General features: G+C 53.4%; 1 protein-coding gene across 2 annotated transcripts; it reads right to left on the bottom strand.

Moving 5' to 3' along the window:
* Nucleotides 1-26: 26 nt before the first annotated feature.
* DLK2 (delta like non-canonical Notch ligand 2) lies at nucleotides 27-10,904 on the bottom strand. Of its 2 annotated transcripts, none has more exons than XM_063390669.1 (6): nucleotides 10,800-10,904; nucleotides 8,265-8,366; nucleotides 6,657-6,720; nucleotides 4,091-4,221; nucleotides 3,372-3,516; nucleotides 27-2,786 (listed from the first exon to the last, which is right to left on the bottom strand). In XM_063390669.1, the coding sequence occupies exons 2-6, from the start codon at nucleotides 8,335-8,337 to the stop codon at nucleotides 2,009-2,011; spliced, it is 1,191 nt and encodes a 396-aa protein (XP_063246739.1). In that variant the 5' UTR covers nucleotides 8,338-8,366; nucleotides 10,800-10,904; the 3' UTR covers nucleotides 27-2,008. The 2 variants fall into 2 exon arrangements, with proteins under 2 accessions (XP_063246739.1, XP_063246738.1); XM_063390668.1 differs by lacking the exon at nucleotides 10,800-10,904 and adding an exon at nucleotides 10,522-10,684.
* Between the last annotated feature and the right edge of the window lie 8,339 nt (nucleotides 10,905-19,243).

Genomic DNA, 19,243 nt, shown 5'->3' with positions numbered 1-19,243 from the left:
GGCTTTTCCAAGCCCAGAAGGTTGCACCCAGGGACCTTGATGCTTTTCCTCTGCTTTTCAGTGGAGAGGGCCTTCCCCTGTACGGGCTAGAATGCAGTTGCATTAAAGGCCTCTAAGGCTAGTTTATTTCAAGACCACTCCTTCAAGGGAAATTTTCTATCCCTCCTGCCCTGTTCCTAGCTGCACAAACCCACAGCTGCTTTCAGGTGTAGGATCCTGCTTTTGCCATAGACACCTGGGACTCTTTCCCAACACTCTTAAGGCAATGCCTAGCCCACACCTTTGCTATGCTGTCCAGGGATAGGTGCCATTCCTTTCCCTGAGTCTCTAGGAGCCCCATCCCCATCCCTGCATATGGAGAATAAGGCAGGACAACTCCTGTGCCACGGTCTGGGTTTGCATTCTTGAGCAAAATGATGGCTGAGTAACCTGATCCAAGTAGGATCTGCTGAGAGCAGGAGGTTGATGTTCAGAGGTCCCTTGCAACCGAACTTGTTTTATGATTCTCTGATACACTGTTTCTGGGCTTGTACTTGTTTTATTTGATAAAGGTACATCATCCATCCATGTATTAAAAAAATAATCTTTCTGATGAAGCTCCAGTCCCCTCTCCCAGCTCTCACTCCTGCCTGAGCAGTCACTTCTTGGCTCACTTCACATCACCTTGGACCCAGCTCTGCAACCCTACAAGCCAGTAGTAGGGCTTTGGTTGTGGAGAGTTTTGCCCCACTGCTTAGCCATCCATGCCCATGAGGAGGCACAGAAATCCCTGGTCCTGGGAGAGAGCCACTGATTGCTGCACACCAGACCAGCACAGGCAGGAACAGACCTCGTACAAAGGCTAAGTGACCTGACCATCTATTGCCTCTTAGCCGTGCTTTAGCAATGGTAGAGAAGGCAGTTTTGTGTCTGCCTCCTGTGCTTATCCCAGGCTTAGCAGGCTGTCCTCGCATCCACTGTGCGGAGTTTAGCCTTTGTTGTATCAAGAAATGCTGCAATGACTGATTTGAGGTTAGGGCCAGCTGCCTGCCTCAGTCAGTGGGAGAGGAAAGGAGGACCTGGATCCTGTATTGCTCTTGAACCAGCCACAGCACAGCCTTGTCCATCTCTGGCTTCACCTGTGAGGACATAGGAGAAGGACCAGCTCAGGCCCAGAGGACCCCAGAGGACAGCAAATAGTGAGGCAGAAGTGCACACTGCAGAGGCACAGAAAGCTTGGTCATTTGTGGCCGGACCAGAAAGGACGGCTTGGTACATGGGTCAAAGAGACCCATGGATTAGCAGGAGGAAAGTATGGAACATGTTTGTAACCCCAAGTCTGACAGCAAGAGGAGGGTGCACCAGCCAGGGCAGAAGGGCATGAGACCTGCAATGATTTTTGAAGTCTCGTTGAACTGGCTCACAGAACCACAAGGCCAAGGAGCAAGGGTTTTTGCTCACCTGGGGACATGGCATCTGAAATGACACCCTCCAGAAACAGCCAGGAATTACGCCATACAGTACTGTGGCAGGGAGACCCATGCAGCCACAACTGTCCCAAAGGCCCTGGAAGAAGCATCCCAACACCAGCAGAAATGAGGATAAAGCTCCTTCCTGTAGTCATAGAGAGGAGTTACAAGGGATCTGGCAGTATTTGGGCTTGCAAGGGGGCTGTGCCCTCCTCAGCACTACCTGTCCTGTTTCTGGGTGCTTACGTCAAATGATACCAGTGCTTGTGTGGCACAGGCTGCTGCAAGCAGCACACCATCACTCCCATGCAGGGCTGGCCCAACACAGCCCTGCCTTCAAATGCTCATGGGTGCCAGCTGAGCCAGCCAGACAGGAGACAGCTCAGACCTAGGCAGGGCCATCACACCAATGCTCAACACCCAGGGTGTTGTTGACGTGTTTGCTGCCCTGGGACCCTTTTCCTGTTGCCCAGTTGGTGCTGGTGTGGCTCCGCAGGGTGCAGTTCGAGGGGTTTGCCAGCATGATGACCTGCCAGGGCCTGGTTCAGAGTCCTCACAGCTCACAGCTCTGTGGTCTTCCTTGGCTCAATCAAGATGGTGTTGAGCATGCCCACCTGACACTCCTGGTCTTGGAGCTTTCTTGCAGCCTGAGAAGGGCTTTGGCACCAGTTCGACCTTTGACGGCCTCTTTGCCAGTTCCTCAGCAATAGCAGGACAGTGATGAGGACCAGCACTGCTGTCAGCACCCCGAACACCAGCACTGTCACCAGCTGGGCTTCACTCAGCCCTGAGTCCCTTTGGGTAACCACCTCCTTCACAGATATTTTCAACAACCCTCCCCCTGGCTCTTTCTCACTGTGGTTGGCCACACGCCGCCCTGTGACCACAGTCCTGATGGGCTCTGGCTGCGTCACCCCTGGCGTCTCACTAGTGGTGCTTTTGACACCTCCAGCATTCTCATGGTTTGCAGGGTGGTAGGGAGGAGACCAGGTGGGCTCAGGGACGGAGATCTCACAGGTTTTGCCAGTGAAACGGTCAGGACACAAGCAGTCATAGTCATTGATGCGGTCGTAGCACTTTCCCCCATTTTTGCACGGCTGGCTGGCGCAGTCGTTGATGTTGATGGTGCAGAAACGCCCTTCAAAGCCCACCTGGCACTGGCAGGAGAAGCGGTTGACGCCGTCGTGGCAGGTGGCCCCGTTGGCACAGGGGCGCATCAGGCAGTCATCCACATCGTGCTCACACAGAGCCCCCACAAAGCCAGCGAGACACCGGCAGGTGAAGTTACTGGCAAAGCCATTTTCGTCTTGACATTGCCCACCGTTCTTGCATGGAGACCTGCATGGAGAGAGCAAGGATAGGTCATGGCGCTGGAGACCAAGCAGCTTCCCCCACCCCAGGGAGGTAAACACGCAGAGCTGCTTGCACGGTCAGTGTCCAGCTCTCTCTGTGGGGGCAGCTCTCTCTAGGAGAAGACTGGGCGGGAGTTTCTGTCTCCATGAGTGAGAGGCCGTGGGACCCCCTCAAAGAATGTGGCTGTGCACAGGCCCACCACGCACCAGGGATGGTCTTCAGCCAAGTGATCTGAAGAGGAAACATGTCCTCCTGATGCTCCCCAAAGGCATCAGGGATGTCAGCTCATCACACTCACAGCCGTTTGGCTGCCTGGGAGATAGGATGTCCCAGGCATGATGAACAGATTCCTGTCCCCCTACAGCAGGCACAGGAATCTATTCAGACTGCATCAAAGCCCTTGCCCTGGTGCGACTGTGCACTGCACACTGCTTAACCAAAGCCAAAGGTGATTTTGGCATAACTCCATTAGTGTATGGACATTCACACATAATGAGCCAAGCTGGGCCTCCACTTGGCAGTGTGTGACCCAAAGTTAATGTTCTCTGCAATCTCACTGCAGTGTCTCACCCTGCCTTCTCACATGGCCCTGTCTTCATCTCACAGTCCTTCCCATGGAAACCTTCTGGACACAAGCAGGAGTACTCCCCATCTCGATCGTAGATGCACTGTGCCCCGTTCTGACAGGGGGATTGGTGTTCGCAGATGTGGATGTCTGAGGGGAAAAAAATGGTGTGGATTAGGGAGAAAAGAGGGTTGATGTGGCCAACTCAGTGCAAACACAAACCCACCAAACCCCCTGGGGATGGAGAAATGGCAGAAGCTTCTCTCTTCTCCCCTCCAATAGGCACCTGCAGCAACAGAAGTGCAGTGCCTGTGTGGTTGTGAAGATGCAGTGCATGCCAACTGTCTGAGCAGTGGAGACCCCCTGGTACAGACGAGTCTCTGGGGCTGAAGAAGGGGAGTCCCTCAGCCACCTGCTGAAGGCAGGAAGCCTTGGGGAAAGCAGCAGAAGCTGCTTGGAGATGCAGCATGGGAAATGCAACGCATTTATCTGCTCCGCTTCCTGAGGCTGGCCAGTGTCACACCAGCTCTTGCCATGCAGCCAGGGAGTGTCAGCAGTCTGACCTCTTTTGCAGGAAGGGAATTGTCCCAGCTGTGGCAGCCAGGCAAAATCCCATCTTCCAGGCAGCCAAAACAGCATCACCCAGGTGGCTTCTGGCTATGCTGGCTGACATATCCATGAGGGTGTGCTGGGCTTCTGCCCTCAGCACCAGGCCACGACTCACCTTTGTCACAGAACTTGCCAGCCCAGCCGGTGTGACAGATGCACTGCCAAGGCTGGTGACACGTCCCGTGAAGACAGCCTGGCATACGCACGCACTCCTCGCAGTACTCCCCCTCCCAGCCTGGATCGCACCTGCAGGAGGACAGGGCATAGCAGCATAATCAAATCCCAGCAGGAGCTGCAGAAAAGCTGGCTGTGTGCTGTGCAGGGCTCCCACAGACACAGCCGTGCTTGGAAACCCTCCCGAAGGCCCCATGGACCTCCCAGCTGTCTCCCTCAGAGGTGAGTACTGGCATCTCATCTGTCCAAGGGAGCAAGCAGACAGAGCAGGAGCAGACAGCCTCTGCAGCCAGCGAGGGAGAGTGGCCAGCAGCAGAGCTCAGCAGCTTCACTTCCACTGCCCACGTCCCTCTGCTCTCCTCCAACCAGCTGCTCTGTATACACCACTACATTAGCTCAGCAACTCCCGTGCCTCCCACAGCAGGCAGCCACTCTGACAGGCAGAGAAAAGCCACCCCTAACCCTGAGCTTCCTGAGGGAGAGGGACAAGAGGCTGCTGAGGTCTGCATGTTTCACTGCTCTCTGCATTATAATGTGTCTCATTTTTTGTCTGGACTGTTATCCAGCCATGAAACCTTGCTTGCCATGGCTGGTGCACAGAATAGACTTATCAGCCAGCTCACAAGGGCAGTGCAACAGGAAAACCTGCAGCACACAACGAGCCTTCTGGCCCCAGAAGAGCAGGGCAGTGGCAGTGACTAAGTAAAGCCAAGCTGCATTGCTCCAGTGGCAGGCATCCCTCAGACCTGCCAGCTCCAAGGCAGAAAGCAAGTGATAACAAAATGAGAGCTGAGAGGCAGTGGCACCAAGCCACAACAAAAGCTATACTCAAACCAGCATGAAATGAAACCTAACAAAAACAACACAGTTTCTAGAGTAAGGAAGGGGTTTCATTTTCATGGCTGGGGCTCATTTCAGCACAATGTGTGGTAACTGCAGGTTTTTTGGGCTGGCCCACAGCTGCATTTTCAAACCTGAGTTGGGTGTTGCCACTGTATGTTGTTCCAAAGAGAGGAAGAGTGAAGAAATTGGTTAAATAAAAACAAACAAACAAACAAACAAACAAATAAATAATAACAAATAATACATAATAAATAATAAATATTAATTAGAGGCTTCTCGACACGACTGGAGGTGATACCATGTGCCTGGTATAGTCTGGAGAAATACATTCATACCTGGACAGCCCTGAGCAGAGGGATGTGGACACTGCTACCCCTCAGTACCTGCAAGGAGCAAAAGCCATCAACTCTTCCACTTCTCTGAAAAGGGAGCTGGCCAGCCTAAAAATTGCCAGGGAGGAGGCCAGGTAAGCAGCCAAGTCTCCCTGAGTCTGTGGTGATTTTGAGGCACTGCCAAGCCACAAGGTTCAGCAAATGCTCTGGAGGCCTGAACTCGGCAGCAGCAACTCACGTGTGGAAAGATCTGCAGCTGGGACACCTGCCACATGGTGACATGTGGCCTTTCTCACTGGGGCTTTTGCTTTTGCACTGGGCTGCTCCCCCAGCCAGCCACAGCTGCTGAAAGGGCTCAGGGAGGAGCTCTATGCAGCTGCAAACAGAGGCCCAGCCAAACCAGAGCTGGACACTCCCTGATGTGGCAGTTAGCAAGAACAAGTGGCCCAGGTGTGGTGTGACACCGGAGCTGTCCTGTGAAAGGGGCCTGGCCATGCCCTGGCACGGAGAACAGGGTGGCATTGGGCAGTCTGTCCCCTTGCAGCCACAGGTGTCCAAGCCAGCCATTGCCTCCTGGTGCTGCTTTATAGAATGGGGGCTCCAGATGTTCCTACAGTGGGACAACAGGCAGTGGGTCTGTGGCAGCCCAGAGCAGTTATATGGATGCTTCCCAGGCTGAAGTGCAGGGTCGGGCTCTGTGCTTTGACTCAGCGGGATCTGGGCACCAGCTGGAGCTGGGATGCGAAGTACACACAGGCACTTCTGCTGCTGTAGCTCACAGCTTGCTGGTAAACCCTTTATGAAAACATCTAGAGATCCCCACCACAGCTCAGGCTTCTGAGAGGGGACCCCTGAAGCCCTCGGTGATATGCATGGCTGGAAGTTCTTCTCTTCCATGCCCCAGGAAGAGCACCTCCACCTCAATCGGCAAGGAGGCCAAGCAAGCTGGCCAACCCTGCTGCCTGATGACTTTCCCCCATCATATCAGAGCCTGAAGGCTCCTTCCCATCACCCAGGCATGGCCAGGCTGTCCTAGGCTTCCCTCTAGACATAAAGGGCTCAGCAGAATAACACTGGTCAGTGTGTGAAGGTGGGCACCCTGGAAGCACAGGAGCAAAGGCTAGAGGGGACCAGCAAGAGGCTGAGGCATCAAAATCTCTCACTCCAGAGGATGTCAGGGGAGAAGAGAGCAGAGTCCTCGATTCCAGGTGTGGGTGAGTGGAGGAGGAGGCGCTTCAGCTCTGGGCAGGGATGTAGGCACCAGGGACACAGCATCAAGGGAGGGAGAGCAGTTACAGTCAGGAGCAGCAGAGAGACAAAGACAAGCCATACCTGCACTTCCCATCCTGGTCACAGCAGCCATGGGCAAGATTGCAGCGCTCACTACAGTCATCCCCTGCAAGACAAGAGACATGGGGACTTAGATTAAGCAGAGACTATAGATGATTCCAGATCTGCCCATGGCTCTGGGTGTTTCCTTAAGTGCTCAGCCTACCTGTCCCCAGAACTGTAAGGTGAGGAATCTTCCTCTCACTTGATGGATGCCACGCAAGAAATGAAGATTTCACAGTAACCTAACCAGCAGTAACACTGTCTTTATTGAGAAATGGGTCTGTGTTTCAAAACTACCCAGTCTCTGGTCATCTTCCCCACCTTTTCTCTGCTGCCTCCCTTATATTTTGAGCCCTTCTGGGCAAGAGCTGGGGTTGCCTGTGCATTGAGACAAGCTGTGTCCTGGGACCTGGGTCCCAGAGTCTTGCAGCAAGTGTGGTGGGAAAGCTCAGGGCCAAGTACTGCAAGGGGCACAAAGGGACCAAGGATGGAAATGGAAAGAATGGTTCTTTTTACCTCCCAGGGTGTTGCTGTGCCCAAGGACAGCTATTGGCACAGAGCAGTCTGACAGGGGCTCCTGCCCTCTTCCAGGACCCAGTTGCCAGCACTCCCCTTCCAGCACAGGGAAGCAGGACTTGGCATCACATGGGGCCAGGTATCCAGTTCTGTTTATTTATTTAAATGCCACAGAAGCTGTAACTGAGCCGTGGCCTCACTGTGCCACTTCTCATCCTCTCCTCTGTGCCAGGTGTTCTCTTTCATCTCCACCTTCCCCTCTTTCCCATCACTTGCTTGCATCTTAGCTCTACAGGGGAGCTGGCTCACTCTGGCTCCACAAGCAGTAGAACTAGAGCACATGTCGGGAAGCAGGGGGATTCTCCAGAAGTCTTGTGCAATCCCAGACCAGGCCCAGGAGGTGAATATCCTTACCTGAGCCCTTTCATCCTGGACCGAAACAGATTAAAGTCCCTATGTCTAGAGATGTGCTCAGGCTTTCCCAAGCAGCATTTTGTGCTGTCTGGGCAAACAAGCAGGGGAAGAAATCTCCTGTGCATGCAGTTCCGCTGCAGTGAGGCAGCAGGTCCCATGGCACAGGGTGAGAGCCTCCTAAAACAAATCACTGTGGAGCTGGAGCAGCATCCTGGGACTGCTCAGCCCCAAGCCTGGGTATCACCACCTTTCCTATTTGTAACCATCTCTCCTGGCACACAGCTTTGGGAATTCACTGCTTATCCGGAGCAGGGATAGAGCAAACTAATCTTTGGAAAAGGACTTTTTCTCATTGGATCCAGGGTCAACTGTTCACTTTTGGGACATTCTTTCCCCTGACCAAGCTCGTTGGTTTGGGAACCCATTCACCCTGAGAGAGACAGAGCGGCAGGAATGTCTTTGCCAGTCTGCTCAGGCACTGCCACCCCTGTGGACAAGGGTTTCTAAGGTGCCTCCAGTGTCACACCCCGGGTGATTAACAACTGGGCAGCATTTTCTGCTTTTCCAGGTCAGACCATCTCTATTTTACATGGAAAACTGAGGAGACTTCAGCAATGCCAAGCACAAGTTTGGAAAGATGGATATGAAAGAGAAGGACCCATGTCTACAGAGACTCACCTTGCACAAGCTGGTGATGGGCCAAGAGGATCCAAATCAAGGACATGAGCTGGAGACAGAAGCTCCTGAGCATGGTCAGTGTGGCCCCACCGAGATGAACACCTATAGAGAGAAAAATAGAAAGCTCAGCAAAATCCCTTGGCTGACACCACAGCTTCATTTCACACATCCCTTCCTCTCTACTGCCTGGGAGTTTTGAGTTGAAACTCAAGTTTTATAAAGATTTGTCACCACACTCCCCTCTGTGCATCCAGACTCCTTTCTCTAAGTCAGCATTGGGGCACTACAAATTAAAAAGCTTTCAAAAATGTGTGTACAGGAGAACCTAGTGTGCACACTCAGTCCTGAGTGTGTAATAGCTCAGGCTGTTACACCACATCTTGGAGTACTCCAAGGACAGTAGCTGCTGTGAAGAGATCAGAAACCTCCAGAAATACCAGTGCAGCTGTGGGTACCTTCGTCTTCCCTCCCTAGATCTGGGAGGCTTCAGCTTCATGTTAAATAAGGCCCTCCTGTGTACATTTGAATGAATAGATGGGCTGAGTGTTCTCCACAGTGCCCAGGCTCCTTTTCAAACCCTGCAGGGGAGCAGGGAATCCAGGAGCTCTAGCAGAGGGGCAGGCAGTAAGCAGCAGCCCTCTTTCATTGTCCAAGCAAGAGAGTGTAGCAAGAGGCACTAGAGCTGGGCTGCAGCTGCAGGCAGGAAATGTGAACACACACCTCTCACTAGGTGCGCTCCTTTTCCTCAGCTGTCCTGCAGAGAGCCCCGTCAGCCCAAGGTTCCTGCACCCATCTATTTTCCGACCGCCCTCCTGAAGTAGCATTAAATACTTTCCAAAAATGCTCCATTCCCTCCCAGCCTTCTGGGGTTGTTAAGGGCAGGAAATTCGAGGGTGATATCATAAATATATTATTGTAATGAGATGGGAGGGGTTAAACAGTTCTGTTAGGAGAACGGTGAAGGTATGGAGCGGACTCTATCCAGCTGCGTGGGTGTGATGAACAGGGGCCATTCCATTTTCAGTTTGACTCCTTAGCTCTGGAAGGTTATGTTTGGTCCACAGTTGTGTGAGAGACTTCTAAGACGGGGACATAAGTCCTCCCACCCACCTACACATACACATGCATTGCAGGAAGAGGTTTTGGGGTCCCTGCTAAGAGCTTCACCTGCCTGGACCAGACAAAATAGCCCAGGAAAGCAGTGATGTCGCTTGAAGCATCTCTCCAGAAAACAAACTACCACCAACGAAGGATGCAGCATTTTCAGAGGAGCTGCAGGATGTTACTGTCACTGCCCCAGCCAAATCCCACCATGGATTGCTGTATCCTCCCTCTCCACAGTCCCTCTGACACCATGCATGCAGGACCCTCCTTTGCCTCCTGCCCCTAAACACTGGGCAGTGCCAAACAGCTGCTGCATTTCAGGGGAGGGTGAAGCAATTGCTATGAAACTTATAAAATAATTTAGGGCTGGAGAGCGAGTATCACATTGCTTCAGGGCTGTGAGAAGCACAAGCTCCCATCACATGCCACTGCAAAGGCTGTTTTTCCCCCACACCTCCCCACCCGACGCGCAGCCTCTCTGACCTCCTGACGTAGCCACCCCATGGGTGCTGCTCCCAGGAGAACCCCGGGGTCGCCCTGTACCCCAGCATCCTGGGCGGCAGCTGGTGCCCAGGAGAGGCATGAGCAGCTCCCACCTGGGCAGGCCTGGCTTTGGGTCACAAGCACACGGGCGAGGGAGCTCCCTCTGTCCCGCTCGTCTGCCTCTGCCTGGCCGGGCTGGGGACTACCAGACCTCCAGGTGCTGCGAGGACGCCCCCCGAGTCTATTAATCTCCCTCTCGAGGGTATTAGGGACCTCCGTGCTCTTGGGGACTACCAGGGACATCCTCAGGACGTGAGGTATCAGGCACTGCCCCTAGTCCGAAGGCTATCGGGACCCCTCCGGACTGGGGTCCAGGGTCAGGGATGGGAACCCGGGGGATGCCGCGCCGCCGCGGCTCGCCGCGCCTGTCCCCCCGCCCCCTCCCCCGGGGCTTTGGGACCACCCCAAGCCCCAGTGCCCCCGGAGGGGCACGGCCACGGGGGTGCTCGCCTTCCCCCCACCCACCCCGCCCCACGGCCGTCCCCGGAGGGGGCCCTCCGCGGAGCCCCGCCGGTGCCCCTGCGGCCGGGGCGGCGGCGGGGAAAGGGGGACCGGCGGGGCTGGGGCGCTGCGGGTCCCCGCCGCTCGCTGTCCCCCGGCCCCTGCTCACCTCGGCGACGCGGCGGCTGGCGGGGCTATCGCGGGGCGCGGCGGGGGGCGGCCATGCCCGGTGCGGCGGCGGCGGGGCTGCCGAGACGCGGGGCTGCGGAGGGAGCTGCCGCCGCGTGTGCCGCGCCGCTCCGCCCGCCGCCGCCGCCGCCGTGCAGCCCCGGCCGCCTGCCAGCGGCTGCGTGTGCCTGCACATCCCCGCTCCCTCCCCGGGACATCCCGCCTCCCGCCGCCCCAAACCGCAGGCAGCCCCCGGCCCGGCCCGCCCTGCCCGCTCACCCCTGCCCTGCTCCCGCCGCCGGGGGCGGGGGGTCCCGGCACGGCCCGCCCGCTCCCACCGCCCCGGGGGAGCTGCGGCTCAGCGGCCCCCGGCCCCGATCGCAGAGCACGGAGAGAGAGAGAGGTGTCCCGGGCTGGCGATCCCCGCAGGGGCGCGGCCTTGCCGGGGGTACCCCCGCCCGGGCTCGGGGGGCTGCAGCGCTCGCCGCCCTCGCTTGGGCACGGGCGCGGCCCCGAGCCCGGCCCCGAGGGGCACTGAGCCTCTCAGCCTGGCGGCCCGCTCAGAAATAGCTGCGCGGTGATCCGAGCCTTCGTTTTGCTCAGATTATCTAATACTAATAAGCAAAAACACCTCCTGCAGCCCCTCCCTGATGTCCCCGGGGTCCACTAAAACGCCCCCACTGGCAAACTGTAGGTTTAAGAAGCCCCATCCTTAAAATAAAGGTAGTAGTCACCTCACAACTTGTAGTAGTCACCCCATAAAAGAGAAGCCATCCAGAGAAGCTGTAGTCCCCAGCATTTCTCTCGCTGCCACTCACGAGATGTGGGCATCAGCACTTCAGTGGACAAGGAACAATAAGGCAGCTGTGGGAGAGGGTCTGGGCTGTCACATCTTCAGAAGAAGCAGCTGCCTGCTCTCCCACTCACCTTGCATGGCCTTTCTGCTACTTGACAAGATCGTATTTGTCACCTTCAAAGGTCCTAGCAATCCTTAATTAGATTACAAGTTCACAACAGTCAGCTCTTTTCTACCCCTGTATCCCACAAGGTTTGCTGGTTTTCACCAGGAAGGAAGAAGAACCATGTCTTACTGGCATGGATCTTTCACACTCCATCTCGTCTCATTAGACAAAGCTCAACTCATCCCTGCTACCTTACCCAGTGCCCCCAGCCCTCTGCAGTTCCTGACAGCCCTGTCAGCACCCTGTGGCAGCCATGGGTAGATCTGCAGGCCCCAGGACCCAGTAACAGCCCAGGAAGCAACCCCAACAAAACCAAGGTCTCTACCAGCTCTGAGTGGGGAGCCCTGCTTGCTCCTCCTTGGCATGCCTGGACAATACAACATGACTGAGTGATAAAATGGGGAGCTACCCCCCTGCCATCCTCTGCAGAAGCTGCCTCCTTCCTGCCTCCTTCCTGCTCTCCTGTCAGCCAGGAGCCCTGTTCCTTTCCTTGCCCTCCTTCTCCTCCTCCTCCTATCTCTATCGCCCCACAGACAGAGGGACAGAGAAGTCCAAACCTCCTGCTTAGGTTGCTCCATCAGCTCTTCGGATATTTATGAGACAGGTGTGCACCAGCTCTATGCTGAGATACTTCCTGTGTCTCTACATCCATTCTCATCCCCAGATCCCTCACAGCCAGCTCAGCCTGCTTTTGAGCCCTAATTCCTACTATGTCTGGAACATACAGCAAAAAGGGGAGGGGAAGGCTGCAGGTGAAGCACAGCTTCTGGTACTCGGTTTAAACCCAGACAGCTTCTCCTTCCATCACTACATCTCTAGGACCTGGAATGATCCACATTTCTGCTGTGACACCCACAACACTCTGCCTCGCGCTCTTTGCCAGCCATGGTTGGAGGCCAGAGGTTTACTGGTGACACCTCCAACACTGAGTGTAAGCTGCTGAACCTCACCCTCACTTCCTCCTTGAAATCCTACCACCTTCACTGTGTCAGAGAGAACACCGCCTCCTGCAGCATCCTCATCTGCTCCTGCATTCCTCTGCTGGGATCTGCCCTGCTCCTGACCACACTACACTGCAACGTCATTGCACAGCCATGCTCGTGTGCTCTCACACTTCACACTGTCAAACGTGCCTAAGAAAACCCTCTGGATGCCTCGTGTGCATTTGAATGGGCAGATAGGAGGGGGCCTGCAGAGAGACCCTGATATGTGCTGATATCTGTAAGTATCTGTGTCCACAGCATGAGCACTGTGAGAGAGGGAGATAGGATAGGGTGCAGCCAACAGGATGGGACATGTGGCTCTCCCTGTGCTGCCTCTCCTGGAGGTGAGAGCCGTACAACCAAGTGAGGGCTGTCCAGGCGCAGGAGGTGAAGTTGGTTGTTGGAGATCTGAGCTCCAAGGAAGGGATATGAAGAACAAAATCCAGGGTGGGATTTCAGAAGGTGGGATATCTGAGGAAATGTGTTTTGTGGTTTGAGGTTTGGCTTTGCATGTACGTATCACAGAGAGAAGCAGGCACGGATGGATGGGAGTAAGAGGGGAATACAGAGGAGGGAGAAGGGATCCATGCAATGTGGACATTGGGTGCACTTCTTTCTCCACACCGAAGGGCCCCTGTCCCATCCCCAGGCACAATCCTGTGTCTCAGACTTGCTGTGTCAGCCCATGGACTGCCCAGTACTATTTAATCAGAGCAGCTCTATTTGCAGACCCAAGAAATGGGTGTTGAGGGGATTCCTGTGCTTGGCTTAGACCCTGCTCTACTAGGCTCTGATCCCTGCCATCCCTAGAGGCGTCTCAGATGGAACAGCTGCTGGGTCAGAATTAGGAAAGATTTTTTCCTAGCCATAAGAGTCCCTCCATGGCTTCTCCCTCCAGTGAAGGAAATGTCACAAAGCAGAGACCTGGAGTGGGAACTGGAGCAACCTCTTGTCATGGTTTTCCCTCCAATGCATGCCAGATGAAGACTCCCTCCCCCACCATCATCCCAACACACCGTCACCACTCACAGACAGAGGGAGGAATTACCTGTCAAAACCAGCTGAAGCTGCTTCCCTTTCTTCCGGATTCTGGAACCTGCACCTTGGAGGCAGCCAGACATCAGGGACAAGAAGCAGATGCCGAGCTGAGAAAACAGATAATGTTGCCTCTTCTCCTTCAGGAAGAAGCTTTCTCTTGAGCAGAAACTCTTCCCTGTGCAGAAGTCCAGAGAAATTTGCCCCTTCCTGCTCACTCTAATTCCTTAAGAAAGGCAGAAAAGCAGCACAAAGAAGCTGGAGAAAGACTGCAAACACCTCTGAGCTGCCAACTCAAATGATCATCCTCTTCAGCTCTTGCTCCGGGTCACCCTCTCCGCCTTATGCACAGCACCAGCCCGGGGTCTCTAGGTTAAAACAAATGTTCTCCCCCATCCCACCCCCCTTGCTTTTCCAATTCCACCCCAGCCCACAACAAACAGCAGCTCGCTGGCCCTACAGCCATGTAACCCAACCCCAGCCATTGTTCTCCTTCCACAAGGTCTATATTTGACTTTGCAGCAGCACCGTGGCTCTGTGTGTGTGTGTGTGTGCTTGTGTGTGCACTCTCTGCACACACACGCTCCAATATTTGTTCAGAGCCTCATTCCCCAGATGCCCGGGATTGCTTAGAAATAGCTTCCATGGGCAGTAGGTGTTTGTGCCTTCAGCGGGGAAGTGGAGGGGGCAGGCAAAAGAGGAGCAGGGAGGGGGTGGAAGTTGAAGGTAGAAAACCTCCTGGCTCTCTTTTCACAATTTGCACCATCCCACTACTCTGCCACAATGTGGAGCATGGCCAGGCTGACAGACAGCAATGCATGCACTCAAAAGTGGAACTGATGGCATATCTGGGAAATGATGGGGAAAAGGACGAGCTGTGCTCTTGGTAACTCTGTCTGGTGTTACCCTGCCCCAAGTTTTGCTCTCTTGTGGCAAAACTGCAGTTAAACGTCCAAAAACTCTTCAAATCTTCCTAGGTCTCTGGCTGAGACCACCAGAAATGCCACTGGGAAGTACCCAATTCTCCTAGCCTGGTGGCTTTGCAAGGGGTGCCTCAGGGAATGGGAGCTGCCCTTGGATTCACCTTCCTATGTTCCAGTACTGCACTAAGAGTGGCCATCCTGGGCTACCCCAAGATGTATTTTGTATTTGCCCAAAGCCTCCAGGAATGCTGCTCAAGTCCAGTGTCACAGTCCCTGTGACCCCGGAGTATCTGGGAACACTGCCTAGAGCTGGCATGAGCTTCTTTTATTTGCTTCTTTTGTGATCTGCCAGGATATAAGGCAAAATGAGAAAAAAGTGTAATCCAAATGAGTGACAGGAAGATTACTTTCATCCTAAAGACTGATGATCCAGTGAACTCATTGCCACTGGGTAACAAGAAAAGGCATTCCTTAAAAAAAAATGACTAGACAATTATATAGACAATGAGAATAAATAGGAATGAACTCCAAAGAGCTATAAACCCTCTTGCTTCAGGGCACTGAAGATGAGTTCTAGGTGATGGTATAAGGAGCAGTTTTCCATAAGGGCAGATTCTGCAGTAATTTTGTGCAAGGCAGTGTTTGTACTTTTCCCTGTGCAGACCCAGCCCTGGGAGACAAAGGATGCTGGGCATGGGTAAGTACCATCTGTGCATATCCACTGCACATATTTACCATTAGCAAGGCCAAGACAGGGTGAACTGTGTGGATCTCCTGGTGATGCCTGTGACATGTCCTGGAGAGGTGATTCCTGGCTGTTCAAAGCCAAGTGTCAGCTTCCATCCCAGCTTCTGATCATCAGCTTGCTTCTCCTCCTCTCAGAGCCAGGTGCAGAGAGTTCCTCCTCACCAGGGCTGCTGCTTCCTGAGCGATGGTCTGCACTCTGGCTTCCAGGCAGCTGCTGTGCTGGGACTAAAATCTGACTGCCTGATGGTCTGCTCCACTAAAACAGATCCTCTGAGTGTGGGAGAATGTGTCATTGTGATGGACCTGAGTTCATACCTGACAGTGTTCAAACCTACTGTGAGGAGCAGCAAAAGTAAGCTTAAATCACATGTTATTTTGAGATACAGATTCCTCAAATCCACCCTCGGTACTTCAATCCAAGACAAGACAAAGGTACCGGGGAAAAAAGAATTTAAAAAGAAAGATTAAATACTAGAGGAAAAGACCTAGACTTGAAGAGGGGGGGAAAGAGGCTGAGGGTTTTACCTGTGTCCCCAGAGCTCAAAAGGCTGAGTAAATCCCCTTCAAAAAACACTCATGAGTTCATAAGAAGGTGTAGGATCTTGTTTTGCCCTGTGATTTCTGGCTTCTCTCTGTGTGCATGTACAGCAGCTAATGTCAGGGCTCTCCCAAGGGCACTGATTCAGGGGGTGTATCCGTTCCCCCGCCGCCGGGAGGAGGTCTGGAAGGACTGGAGTGGGAAGGAGGTGTCTGCCAGGCTTTCCCTTTGCTGGCACACACCCGTGGGTGCCTCAAAGCCCATCTCCAGCTATGCGGTCTCCCTTTCCAGCCTTTCCAGCTGGCAGCTCTAGCAATGAAACCTCTTCATCTCACCAGGAGCACACAAACATTTAATGGGAGATTCTTCACGCAAATCTTTTGTGCTTTCTTGGTGCTTGCCTCTGAGCTTGCTCTTGGTTGTTTACAGAGGATGGCATATCTTGGTGTTAACAGTGAAACCTGGCAGGAGAGCCTGTTGCAGAGAATGTCAAGGTCATTTCATGAAACTATGGCCTGTGCTTAGAAAGACTTGAACCCTGGCTGCAGAGGAGTCCATAATTAGCAGCCCCAGGGGATGTGGACGAGTGTTGAGAGGGAGGCTAATTGTAGACTGACTGTCTCCTTGGCCTTCAGCAGCTCCCATGAAGCAGAGAAGTGGTGTGCTCAGCCAAGCACCAAGTGTGTCCTAGGGAAAGGTAATTCCTCCGTGGCCTGCCTGGACCCGTCCCTATAAACAACAAGAGCTCCACAGGGAGAGCAGTGCTGCAGATTTCACAAAAAAAAAAGGTCTCTGTGAGTTGGAGCATGTTAGGCACGTAGAAGGGCTCCTTAAGAGACAACACACAACCATGTGTGTCTACATGATAGAGTCCACAAGTCTCTGCTGTGCTTCAGAGGGCTTGGGGGATCAGCTACTGCCTCCCCATTTGAGTACTGTGGTGAAGGGCCAACCCCTGCACCCCAGTGTGTGGTGTCCTCCCCTTGCACACCACAAACGCTGTGCCCAAGCCTTGGTGAAGCCCTGTCTGCCTGCACACACCAAGGGGGGCTGGTTTGCACCTAGCCCTCTGCCACCTCCCCATAAGCTCCAGTGAGATATCCTCCCCCTTCCTCTCCTCATCCTTTTAACTCTGTTCATTTCAAACACTTTATTAGCATGACAAGCTAAACAAGTTTTGACGAAGGGGAAGGGAGGCAGAGCCCCTTGAGTCTTGGTCTGAGGCTGACACAGTGACTCTAGCCTTTGCTTCCCATGGTGTTTTGCCTTGCATTGGAGCAGCCACCCTGCCTGTCAGGCACATTCTCTCCACTCCCTCACCAAGGTAAATCACTGGCCCATGAGGGTCCTTCAGTCTCTGCTGCACAGCAGCACCCGTGCTGGATTTAGCACCTAGTGGGGTGAAGAATTTACAGTGAGCTTTGGTGGGGCTAAGGTGAGGCTGCCAGGAGGAGAAACTCTGCAGTGCTGGGGAGCACTGTGGGGAGCTGACCTCGAGGAGCAGTGGAATCTGTGGTGTGGTCCCAGCTGGGAACTGAATTTTCCTGGAAAAAATACCCTGTATAAGGTTACAGGCCAATACCTGGTCCCTTGCAGAGCCTTGCAACTGTGCAGAGTAAGAGTTGGAGGCACCTGTACAGGGCTCAGTGCAAGAGCTGGGATCGTGGCATGGAGCTGGCGGTGAGCAGAGAAATGAGTGGGATGCCACAAACAAATACCTGAGGTCAGAAAATCCCGATTTGAGCTGCCTGCCCCCAGGAGTGATGCAGCCAGCACAAAGTGAGTGCAGAGAGCACAAATACACCACTGCCAGGCTCTGCGCTCTGTGTCTCACACTGAAATACTGCACCTCAGCAAGAGGCAAGAGCTCACTGTTGCTGCACTATTTCGTGGCTAGTTAGGAATGGCCAGTAGGGGTCACTGATATATATTTATTTTATTCTATTTTTACGCACACACATTTATAAATATATAGAAGGCTTGCATAGGCAGCAATTGTAATGGGCAAGCATTGGTGTTCAGTGTATTCTTCAAGCATATAGGTTGGGGGAAAGTACCCTGTGTATGCCTGAGCTTTACATCAGTGTGAGCTTTACATCATGCTCTGCTCAAACCCCGTGATGGCATGAAACCACTGAGCTGTGCCAAGCACTGGGGTGCTGCAATGGTGTTTTTTTGTCATTGTTCCCCAGTTCTGTGTTCATCTTCCATTTTGCCAGAGATGCTTTGAGAGAGATTCAAGAGATTTAGAGATTCAAGCCTCGAAGGCAGGATATTGTGTCTGCTTGTCTTTCTGTGCAGTGCCCAGCACAACTGTATCGCAATCACATTTGGGCAGTCCCATAAGACAAACAGCATTTTGGGTTGGGTTGGGTCAGCGCTCTTGTTCTTCAGCCACTGATGCTGGGGAATGTGTTTGCTTGTGAAAAGACTCTATTGTTTTTTGAGTGTTGAATCTCTATTGAACTCAAAAATGAGCCCTCAGTCTTACGTGGTGGGATGGCCTGAACTATACACGTGGGTATGTTTTTAGCAACTGTTTTATTGGTGGGTTGGCTGTATTTGTCTGGTAGGTGTATGCTCCAGGCATACTGGCAGAATGTGTTTGGCTGTCCAATTCGGCATCCACAGACTTGTTTGACTGTCACAGGCTGGCAGTATTTCACCCATCTTATTGTTCCTGAAATGCTGTTAGTTTTGGGTGCTGAGCTCCCCTTGTGTTGGCATATCCCAGAGTGAGAACTCTGCTCAAACTAAGTCTCAGGTCTTTTGGTTTTGGTGGGCTCAGCCCATCCATGAAACATCTTTTGCCTCTGAGAGTTTCCCAGCTGATGTCTACTGGGGAATCCGCTGTGCTGCTGGAGTTAGAGAAGTAGCTGAGGAGGTAAGTGTTTCTCAGGAGTCCCTTCACCACTGCAACTCTCAGGCAGGTGACAGCCTCCAAGTCAGCCACCAAGGGGTTGTCCAGCACCTGCCATCTTCCCCGCTTGACCAGGTTTGATGGAAAACTTGAGAGGACCAAGCCTGCACTGCCTTCTTCTGGTGGGGAGATATTATTTCTGGCATCTCCTTTTTCACTAGCCAAGACCACAGGCACTTCAGAGGGATTTGTCCCTCCACAGGGTGGCATCTGCCCCTCCAGGGGTTCCTTTTATTCAGTTACAAAGGTCTATATAAAGTGCTGCCAGTTGGAAAGTATTTTGAAGAGATTCCTCCCTGCTCTTCACTACAGGTCATAAATTCAGCTGGTATTTGAGAGAATCTCAAATGTACTTCCAGGACTGTTTGCTGAGGGCTTTACATCCGCCTGAGGCCCCTTAAAATAAAAGGATTATTGAGAGCCAAGTGTTAGATTACCTGGTGCTTGTTAATTGAACTTCAGAGGCTTTAGCGAGCAACTGGCTCTAGCAGGGAGCTGCGCTTTGGTATTAATGGTGTTATATAAATGAATATAATGTAACCCAACGTCATGCTTCTGCATCATGTCATATCTCTGGGCTCAGGGCAATGGGGAGTCCAGCTCACAAGCATACGG

This window comes from Prinia subflava, chromosome 2, assembly GCF_021018805.1.
Source record: "Prinia subflava isolate CZ2003 ecotype Zambia chromosome 2, Cam_Psub_1.2, whole genome shotgun sequence".
Lineage (NCBI taxonomy): Eukaryota > Metazoa > Chordata > Aves > Passeriformes > Cisticolidae > Prinia > Prinia subflava.
The sequence above is the reverse complement of the archived record's forward strand: the minus strand, read 5'-3'. Positions and strand labels throughout refer to the sequence as shown.